A 10,907-nucleotide genomic window follows, 5' to 3' on the forward strand; every position below is an offset into this window, starting at 1 on the left:
CCTGCACCTGAGCAGGCTGCACCGCCCTAGAAGGGCGGAGGAAAGTCCGGGCGGACCGGCGGTGGAGAGAGAGATGGCAAGCGCCGGACCGCGCGAAGAGGCTGCCTCGGAGATCCTGCCCTTGGAATGGGAGCGGAGGAGGAGAACTGCATTTCCCAGCCCTTTTCTCAGTGTGACTGGCCCTGGGTGTTCAAGGTTTCCCCGATCAGGGTCATGTTCCCTGGGCAGGGCACCTAAGAAAACAAACTTAAAGAACCGGCAGCGCGGGCCAGGGGCTGGGAGCCCGGCAGTGAGGACCGCAGGAGAGAGACTCCCTCTCCCACACTGCGCACCTGTGCTTACAACTAGCCCGCTCACGACTGAGGCTGTAACAAGCTGGACTTTGGGCGTCCCACGGCCGCAGAGCTTATGAGTGGGTCGCTGGGACCTTGGGAACTTTCCCGAAGAGCGTCCGGTTTCCACCTTGGCTCACCAAGGCCTGGAAAGAAAGATGTGTGTGTCCCTTCCCAGGCCTTCCGGTTTCCACATGCCTGTGGGCGTCAGGGGTACCCTGCAAGCACATCTTGGGAAGTACAGGTGGCCCCCACCCACAAAGGCCTCGGAGATGTAGAGAGGCAAATGAGGCCAGGGACTCGGAATCTTCTGGGCAGACACGCCTGGAGTTCTCTGACCCCAAGTGCAGCTTCAGTCCTGGACATTCTTCCACTGATTGGGATGCAACAAATGCTGGTGCAGCAACCGCTTGGCTTTCAATGTCCCGTCTTTAGGACCTACGGTTCGGGCACTGGAAGTCTGGCCACCTGCCTGGACATCGTGGGACCAACTTGGCTTCATGTCTGCATGACACTGTGACCTCATTTTCTCCTCAGTTGTGAGTGACCTCAACTAGTTTAGCAGACGGGTGGAGTTATAAAATCCTAGAAACTCCCCTCTGAGAAGGTTCAGACGCAGGAGAGGGTTATGATATACCTCTGAAAGCTTGAAAAGGCAGCATTAAAATAAAACATTTCTGAGTTTGCCTTGGCTGAAGGCAAAAGTAGCTTTGGGCACCCTTCCTCTACTACTTCCCGCCAAAATGGTCTTATGGGCAGATTGAACAGCATAGCTACCCAGCCCGAAAGTGTCTGCCACTAACACACCTACCTGGATCGCCTGGACAGTAGCTCAGCCAAGGCTCGGCTTTCTTCCTGATCCTATGATTAAGTTAATGACCGTACACAAGAAAACACAGGGGAGGCTCACCGAGTGCCTACTCGTGGCAAAGCGTCTACATGTACTCTTGAGAAAATATGATTCCAGCCTATAACTAAGTCAATTTCAAAAAGCAATATTTACCTTTTTCTAGACCTCATTTCATCCCTGTCTGAATCCTCAGTGGAAAGTAAAGCTGCTTTCCTGAAAAGGAGATTCCAGAAGGATCAGATAGAAAGGAAAAGGGCATTCAAGATTTTTTTTTTTTTGAAAGGCCTAGGATAAGCTGTATTTGTTTGCTTGTTTGTTTCTTTTTGAGAGATTTTTGCTCCAGAGATCTAGTGTCCCAGACATGGACAATTTAGTCTGCCTATCAGCCATTGCGATTTAAGGATCTGTTGATTCAATTTGCCTCCAAATTTGCCTTCAATTTGCTTCCTTACTTCTTGTCATCAAATATCCTTCACAATCTTGACCCTTCTCTAGAAAGACCTCTTTGTGTTCAATTGGAGCCTGATTAACTCATCAGGGAAAAAAAAATATTTCCCAGTGCTAGAAGTACTTTCAAAAAATAGTAGAACCTGCTTTGCTTATTTTACAGATGAGAAAACCAAGCTGCAAATAAATCAAATTATGTCAACAAAGATGCAGGGTCACACTAGTTGTGAATAGCAGAGGTAGAATTAGAATTTTGGACGGTTCTCACCACATCTTGCTGGGGATTAGTGTTTCTGATCATCCACATGTTACCTAGGAAAACTGAGAGCAGGCCTCAAAGAAACGTAGCAAAAAAAAAAAAAAAAAAGAAAAAAGAAAAAAGAAAAAAAAATTGCATGATCTTAAAGAACACCACCTGCTTTTTTAGCAATCTAGGTCACATTCCCAATAGGTACATCATTTTGCTCTATACTTACTCTTAACCTGCTCCCTGCCCTAATCATAACTTGCTTTGTAGATGTCCTAAAATAATGAAGGCTTTAATATCCTGTTAGGGAAAACCATTGCAAAGCCTGTAATGAGACCTTGTATACAACTTCCCATGTCAGACCTTTTCACAAGTATCCATCTTCCTATATAGGGGAGAGTCTTCAGGATGTGAAGAAAGGGGGGAAAAATGACACAACTCCTGTGATAGCTAAACCACTGTAGTGCCTGTTTCCAGAGTGACTATGAAGATGCCTATGGATTAAGTGCATGCTATCCTAAGGCCTAAAGGATCATTGTTCATTTGGTTTTATGTCTAATGGTTACTGGTTGCATCACATACACCTAGACTTTGTACACTCAATATTTAACTAAGAATTATTATCAGTATGTAAAGAGTACAGAAGTACTTTTCACAGAGGGAAGAGTAGAAAGAGGAGGGAAATTGTCAGGTTTTTCTGTATTATAATGTTTCAGGACACTTTTTTTGCAGAGGCTATGCAGTTGTCAATGGCTTTATAAGGAAAGCTGGGCCTTGCAATACATAGACCATGATCAAACTATGGTCATTTCACCTTGGTTTTTAGGGAAACTCCCCCACAGGATCTCTAAATAGATTATGACAGAATGCCATTGTAATGACATTAGAGTACAAGATACCCTTCTATGTAGCCATCACTAGTAGAACCTAAAGTGGGCTTTTCCTCTGGTCTCACAGATCCCAGCCTGAACATTGTTTGTCTCAGGCCATTTGTGAAGATACTAATTATCCTGCTGCTGAAAAGAATGCTGGTGTCCCAGTGACAGGTTAGCTGCATGGCAGGCATCTTTGTCTAAATGATTTGTCTTTGATCAAGAGGTGCAACACTTTCCAGCTAAATATTTTCGAAGTAATAATAAAAACTTACCTTCTTTTAGGCTCAAAATTGGCTTAGAGTAAATAAATGCAAATGGTGCCAGGTTTATCATTCCTCTCTTATGCTGTTTCTTCCCTTCTTTTCAGGAATTCAGTGAAAATAAATGACATTTACTCAAAGTATAGTCCTTAGGTACAACAATAAAATTTAAAAACTTTCCAAATATTTGCTTTGAAGAAAATAGTCATTTATTGTCAAAGCATCCAACATACTCCGATAAACTATAAAGTTTAATAAATATTTCCAGGGATAAAAGAAACACATAACTATTCAGACTCCATTTCACTGGCACAAAATTACACTTTGTATTAAAAGGAAATACATATTTACATAATTGATGACATTCTTCATTGAAGTCCATAACCATTTCATTATACATGCACTTCCCCCGGAAACTCAAATTGAATGGCGACCCCTTTTTATTCATTTTGTTTATTTTTGTAAGAACACAAACTATCATCAAGAAATGCAGAAAGCATCTCGCCCTCCTCCTTTACTTTATATCTAAAATAAATTTTGCCCTTACATATAATTATTACATCTAAATCGTAAGTGCTTAATAATTTAAGTAGAAACGTATGACAAATGCATCAATATGTTGCAATATATGACATTTTTAAAAATGTACCTTTGTTTTGGGGAAAGTGAAAATGCGTGCATTCAAAAGAAAACCCCCTCAAACAACCCACCCAATCAAAAATCCACCATCCTGGCTCTTGTGTGTGTGTGTCTGTGTGTGTGTGGGTGGGTGTGTGTGTCCCGGGTAAATAGTTGAATGACGTTCCCGGAAGGGGAGGACGTGTGTGCGCGTTGGGGGGGAGTGGTGAATGTATGTGTCTTTGTGCAGTGTTTCGGGGTGCAAGGAAGCGGTGGATGTTCTCGCGTGTTTATTCCTGCAGGTGGCTTGACTGTGCGTGCGCGCGCGCGGAAAGCTGGGGTCCTTTCCGAGTCAATTATGCGAGGTCATGTGCCTGGAGAGGTGGTGGCGCTCCCTGAAGGACTCATTGCAGATGGGGCACTTGAGTTTCTCCTCTCGCCGACGCTTCACCAAGGGCTCCATCGCATACTCCTTTTTGTGGTGCGACCTCATGTGGTACACCAGGTCGGAGGTCATGCGGAAGGAGGCGTTGCACTTGGCACACCAGTTCTGCGCGGGCAGACACAGCGAGGTGAAGGAGGGCGGCAGCAGCGTGAGCGCCGAGGGCAGCTGCAGCTGCAAAGGCCCCGCGGCCGCCGCAGCAGCTGCGGCTGCAGCGGCAGCGGAACTCTTGGGCCAGAACGCGGTGGCGTACAGGAAGGGGCTCTGCTTAGGTAGGCCCCCGCCGCCGCTAGGCAGGGACCCGCAACCTCCGTTCAGGTCCGCGGCCCCCTGGAGCTTCACCGCTAGAGGGTCCGCGGCGGCGGGGTAGAGTCTGGTGGGGCCCACGCCGTCGGCGGGGTGGCATGGCTCGAGCGCGCCCAGCTTCTGGCCCAGCACCAGCGGGGACAGCTGCGAGAAGGAGCGTGCTGGCTGTGAGAAGGCGCTTTTGCGCTCGTCCGACGCGGCGCCCTGGCCCCCGCCCGCGCCGCCTGCGGCCCCGGCGCCCGTGCCGCCCCCACCGCCGGTGCTGCCCGCGCTGCCCAGCTGCGGCACCGAAGTGAAGGCGCTGCCCCTCGCAGGACTGCCGCCCTCGAGCCGGCTGGGCAGCGGGCCCCCGGGCCGCGGGGCCAGCAGCTTCTCGGCGCCTACCGGCGACGCGGCCGCGGGTGTGGAGGAGCCGCCGCCGCCGCCAGCGTCCTGGTCCTCGGAGGCGACGCCCCCGCCGTCGGCGGTCCCCTCCTCCTGCAGGCCGGCCGCGCGGGTCGCCTTCTTCACCTCCACGAAGGCGCTGCGCTTCGCCTCGCCCGTCTCGGGACTGGGCGGCGCGAAGAGGCGGCCATTCTCTTCCAGGCCGAAGTAGCTGCCCGAGGCTCTGTACTGCTGCGGTGTGCACACCAGATCCTCCTTGGAGGCCGGGAGGGGCCGCTCTGCGAAGCGGCCCCGGCTGCCTACCAGACCCGCGCCACCGCCGCCCTCCGCCGCCTCCTCCGGGAATTTCCTCTTTCCTTTGCCGCCGCCCGTGGCGATGCCGTCGGGACTCAGCTCCGCCTCCTGGTGGCCGCCGCCGCCGCCGCTGCCGCTACCACTGCTGAGGCTCTGGGCTGGGGAGCAGCTGCTGCCTCCCCGGGAGTTTTCCAGCTCCCTGGCCAGGTTGTGGAAGTCTGTGGATGGTTTTGCGCTGCTGCCGCCGGCGGCAGCGGGTGGGTTGCTGCTTTCGGGGGAGGGAGCTGGGTAGTGGTGGAGGGGACCGGCTTTGCAAAACTTGGGACCCGGGCCTAAAGGTGCCTCCTGCTGCTGCTGCTGGTCTTTGCCACCGCCGCCGCCGCCGCCCCCGTGGTCCTTGGTGCCCACGCCGCCGCCTTGCTCGTCTTGGGGGCTTATATCAGCGCTGTGAAGTCTCTTGGGGCAGCGGAAACGCAGATGCGCCACATAGGGGAACTCAAACTGGAAACGTTGGCTGCATTCCAGGCATGTGTAAGGGGACGACCCTGCTTAGTGAGCAAACACCACACACACACGCACGCGCGCGCACACACACACACACACACGCACACCACATGATTACTCAGCATCGCCCCCAAGCCAGTTTGCCACCATCCCCTTGACAAATCCACCTTCATTTCTCAGGGCCTGAGTGCCTGAGAAAAGAATGACCAACCTGATCTAACTTTCCCTCCTGATTTGGGGGGAATACAGCAAACAAGTCAAGTTTCCTTGCTTTATCTTCACCTATCTGTTTAGCTTCATTCCGAACTATATCTCAGAATCTTCCTATGAGACACCCAAAGGGAAGAAAGACGCGCCAACGCGCCGGGTGAGCCCCTGCCGCTCCCTGCGTCTCTCCCCCGCTAGTTAAGGGCCCACACGCCGGTCGCGAGCCAACCTACCATTCATTTTGTTGTGGGATCTAGAGGGGCAGAGCAAGAGTAACTCAGTCAGTTCTTTCCCGTACCAAACTAGTAACTCCTCGTCTTTGGCAATCCTGCGAAGAGAGCGGTAAAACAGCTGTCCGTTTTTTATATAGGCTTCAAGGTTCTGCTCTTCCTTATCTCTGGCCGACTGGACCAACCGCAGCCACATGAGACCTTCTGAGGAACCATTTGCTGCTGAGGTGTCTACCTGCGGTTTGAAATAGATGAAAAAAGACAAGAAGGAGAGGGGAGAGGGACCCTCATGAGAGAATGAAATCGGAAGAATCAAGACCATTTCTTCTATGTTATTCTTTTCCAAAAATTATCTGAGACCACGCTTCCAAAAATTTGGCCCAAGCTGGGACCTGTCCTCATGTTTGTAACCAGTAGGCAAGATAACCATCTTTTGAAACACTGCATCAATCATACAGATCATTTAAGTCACCGTTTTTGTATATTGGTTGAATACTAAATGAGGAAATTTCTTCTTAGAATTTAGTGTTAACGTCTTGAGAGTTTACTTCTAAGTTATCCCACATTACAAAGGTATGGAGAATTTTGTTTGTTTCAGAAATAAAGCAAGCTTAAATCTTAGAAATTACGCTATGGCAATCATGTTCCAAATCCTGGCTCGAACAATTAATAGCTTTTCTTTGTAAAGAAGAATAGGAAATGAGAGGCCTTTTATCTTCCAATTCAGACATATGGATTTAATGATGCTTTACTATCAAAACCATTAACATTTTTACTTAAATACAAACTCTGGGCACTAGCTAATATTACCAAAGAAACTAGTGTTTAGGGGATGAAGTAGCCTCCTCAAATGGAAGGCAAATGTACCCAATACTTGTCAAAGAACTTGCAGAAACTAGTTAGTATGCAAATAGCCTCCGCCCCAGTGAAATCTCCCAGAGTTTAGGAAGTCATGTTCATCACCAGGATAAACCAGAACTGAAGCACTGATTTAGATATTTCTAACATTCCAAATCAAATTTTGTCATTTATTCCAAAAAATCAGTTGACAATAATTTGAGTTTAATTTTCCTTTTCTAATTTTTGATGTGTGAAATGGATTGCTTGCTTTATTGCATTTTCCACAGGCAAAACCTATCTCCACTTGTCATTAGAATTATTTTTAGTCCATTTCCAACAGGACATTACCCTCATACACCTACACAGCTCCAGCGGAGACTTACCCGAAAGATATAAGGTACTGTTCTCTTGTCAGTAGACTTGAGAGCTATGAAAGCTATGCTGTCATATAGGGAAGTATGGCTCAGGACACAGGGACCAAATATAGCATTCTCAGGGATGTCGCAGGTGGTGTAAACGCTGGTAAAAATATCTGTCAGACATTGTTGGACAGCCTTGGCATCTCCATCCCAGATGCCTCGCTGGATGCCTGTATCCTCCATCACTGGAGATAGACACACAGCACAAGAAAGTGAGTTACAATACTGCTTCTACTGCCATTAACCTAGGCAGAACTGTTCAAATACTAGGCAGATTTTCCTTGCACCTGCCTGATTTTTGCATAGCTCTTATTTCAAAATTATAGGAGATAAACATGGCATATTTTAAAGATGAAAACTAAGAGATACTTGTTAAAATAATTAGAATAGTGGGAAATCTGGAGCTGACTGCTTGGAAGAAAGAAAAGAAAGGGCTGGAAAGACTAGATCATTTTTGCATTACCTTGATGTTGGATTGGGTAGGTTTTGGAGGTGAAGTTCAAGGCAGAATATATATTATATATATATTATATTTATATATTATATATATTTATATATTATACACACACACACACACACGCACATATATTTTAACCAGCCTATAGACTTCCCTTACTGAAAGAAACGTCTAACCCTTGGGGAAAAGTGCCTCTGCCTATGTATTGAACTGGGTGCCCGGGAGCTGATTTTTTCCTTTTCTTCCAAAGAGGGGAGCAGCGTTAGTGAGCAGGCGGAGACAGCGGAGCATGGCGAATGGATTTCAAGTGGAGTGTCAGGGCCACTAATTCTGTGTCAGCTAACCTTTCTCTGCAGCCTACAAGAAGGGACGTATGTCTGCTCATTACCATAATCCAACACTGTTCCTCTGAGGCTTTAATTAAAAGCAGCAAGCAGAGGTAATTTTTTTTCTGGACATGCTTATTTATGGATGAGAGTGAATCCCGGTTACCTTGTTATACAAGGGGGTGGATTGAGTCACATGTAGCTCATGAAGTGAGCAGGTACAGGACAGGCCTAAAGTGTCCCCAGTCTGAAATACTGTGTGTAATGACTGGTAAATTTTCACTCCCCCTACCCCATATGACCCTTTTTGGGCAAGAGGGGGCAGCCCTCCTTGAGCACTCCTCAGTGGGCTCTCCAGCTGTTTAATCCACAGCAATTTAGAAAGTAATGCCCCAATGGAGGGTTCTCTATTAAGCTGTCATAAAGGGACATTTTCCTTCCTCTGGACACCCCATACAAGACTTATCATTAAAAAAAAAGAAAAAAAGAAACAGGTGTTTAAATTTTTTAACTAGCTTTGAACTAGCTGCATTGCTTAGTATTTCAAACTAATCAAAAGATTCCTCCAAGTTTGTTGTTCCCTGATAATGTCACCGTTGGCAATTATTTATGTATGTTTTGTATAATTAAAGTAACAGGAAAGAGTAGATCTAATTCTTTTCCTGCAAAGCTGTTCATTATGGAATAATATCAGTGACGTCTGTTTTTATTTTAATTTATATTAACCAATTAACCTTACACGTGTGACTACAAGGTGTGCTTTTTTCCCCCCATTCCAGCTAACATAGCCTAAAACTTTGGTTCGTCTCATTTTCCATTCATCCTCTTGCATCCCCCAAATGTCAAGTGTTGGGCTGTATCTAACGGACAGCAGAAATAAGGGAAAATATCCATAAAGAAGAAACTTTATTATTCTACATCATCTATCCCTGGACATTTTTACCCCATACAAGGTAGACATCCTGATTTTTCATTTCAAATTAAAATACATTTTAAAAAACCCATAACCTCTCATCTCATTTTCAACGGAATCCTATTCTCCTCTTTTCAATTTCCTTCAATTCAGCGTTTTATGCCCCAATTTCTCTCTTCCTTTTAAAAATCTCTTTCACACAAGCATTTCATTGTGCTGGGAGGTCGCCCCCGTCACTTCGGGCAACAGCAGGGACACAGTCATTAAAATGCAGTTCTACCTAACAATACGGTGAAAAGGTCCTCACTCCGCCGCGCTAATAGCGGTCGGAGTCGCCGCGCCAGCCGCCACGAGCCTCAAGCCCATCACAATGACCGCTGGGCAAGAGCCTAGGAGCGCCCGCCCGCGTGCGGTCGCCTTTGCCACCCAACGTTTCACAGCTCCGTGCCCCGCTCTGGGCCCAGGTTCTTATCCGCCTGCCCTGGGAATATACCCCAGAGCCGGCGGGGCTTTCTGAAAGCCGGTCGCTGCTGCCCGCCGCTAGCCCGTCCCTCTAGTCAGGCATTGTCTGGCGGCCGCGCGCTCCCCAGTCCCTGGCTTCTCCGGCAAAGTGCTCCCCACCCGCTCCTCCTTTTGTACAATATTCCTGGCAGTAGAGAGCCCCTCAAGAATTATTTTTCTCTCTCTTCTGGATAATAAGGAGACGGAAGACAAAATTTTCTACTCTTTCCACCAAACTGCCTTCCTCCCATCCCCCTCCCACATCAATGCAAATAGACTTACCAGGAATAAGGTCAGTATAGACTCTACCAAATAAGGCCACCTGGAACCCGGAAGATGCAATCGAGTGTTTCTTTTTGCCTATTGTATCAGTGTATTTCCATGTCAAGAGGTGTTGGTGTTGCCGTCTTTTAGGCTTTTCCTAAAGAGATAAGAGAGAGATGGAGAGATGGGGAGAAAAAGATTGGGGGGTGGAGGGAGGGAGGGAGAGAGAGAGAGAGAGGGAGACGGAGAAACGGAGAGAGTTGTACAGATGGACCCGATGCAGTGACTGACTGGCACGCAGACACACACTTTTTGTTTGCTGCACATAATCTGCCCAATGACGCGTGACAGCCCACGTCCCCTCCCTTTAACTCTTTGCTGGGCCAGGAGCTCCCTCCGGCGCCGCCTGCCTCGCAGCTTTTCCCCCCGGCCTGCCCGCGCCCCGCAGATCATGCGCGCCTACCCCGGGTGGCAACGCCTCTCAGAGAGCGTCCCGGCCCGCCTCTTCCTAAAGCTCGGGCCCTCTGGGACGGCTAGGAGGGGCAAATCGTTTCAGGATTGGAAAGGAAGGTACCAAAAGGATTGGAGAGGGCCTTTCCCCGTTTCACTAGGCACTTGGAGAAGCTATGACAGAGAGCTGGACACCCAGCGCGTGCGGACCCCGAGCGTATTTCCCCGGAGTCCACGTTCCGTGAAAGGGAGAGGGGTGCGGTTAGCCCCAGGGATTCTCTAGCCCTGGAGCCACCGCTGATTTGCGCCGCTAGTTGCCTGAGGTTGATAAGCGGGCGTCGTCTCTCTTCAGGAGCACCAACACTACCAAGCTTCCCCCTGCAAAATTCAGAAAGGATGCACTTTGGTGAGAACTTGGCTCAGCCTTCCCATGGCTCGGGAGATGAGGTTGGAGTGAGAATGTCACCAGACCTCGGAAGGGGACATAACGGTACCTCCTAGTCCCAGGACACGGGTACGTGGGCGGAGGTGGGGTGCCGGAGGTTGGTGGGAAGAGCGCAGGTTAGTGGACTCAGACAGTTCCTGTTTTTTTTTTTTGTTTGTTTGTTTGTTTGTTTGTTTTTGCCCTCTGCTTCGTGCAGAATCTGCACAGCCCCAGAGGGAGTCCTATAATGGGTGCTGTTGGCACTCTGAGGTCTTGGGGTTGCGAGGCAAGGGTGATTCAAAATAAAAATTATTATC

General features: G+C 48.5%; 1 protein-coding gene across 2 annotated transcripts; it reads right to left on the bottom strand.

Moving 5' to 3' along the window:
* Nucleotides 1-3,197: 3,197 nt before the first annotated feature.
* Nucleotides 3,198-10,430, bottom strand: PRDM8 (PR/SET domain 8). Of its 2 annotated transcripts, XM_025385722.1 has the most exons (5): nucleotides 10,291-10,430; nucleotides 9,735-9,873; nucleotides 7,220-7,440; nucleotides 6,000-6,231; nucleotides 3,244-5,600 (listed from the first exon to the last, which is right to left on the bottom strand). In XM_025385722.1, the coding sequence occupies exons 3-5, from the start codon at nucleotides 7,436-7,438 to the stop codon at nucleotides 3,982-3,984; spliced, it is 2,070 nt and encodes a 689-aa protein (XP_025241507.1). In that variant the 5' UTR covers nucleotides 7,439-7,440; nucleotides 9,735-9,873; nucleotides 10,291-10,430; the 3' UTR covers nucleotides 3,244-3,981. The 2 variants fall into 2 exon arrangements, with proteins under 2 accessions (XP_025241506.1, XP_025241507.1); XM_025385721.1 differs by lacking the exon at nucleotides 10,291-10,430 and having other exon boundaries at nucleotides 3,198-5,600; nucleotides 9,735-10,100.
* Between the last annotated feature and the right edge of the window lie 477 nt (nucleotides 10,431-10,907).

This window comes from Theropithecus gelada, chromosome 5 (genome assembly GCF_003255815.1).
Source record: "Theropithecus gelada isolate Dixy chromosome 5, Tgel_1.0, whole genome shotgun sequence".
Lineage (NCBI taxonomy): Eukaryota > Metazoa > Chordata > Mammalia > Primates > Cercopithecidae > Theropithecus > Theropithecus gelada.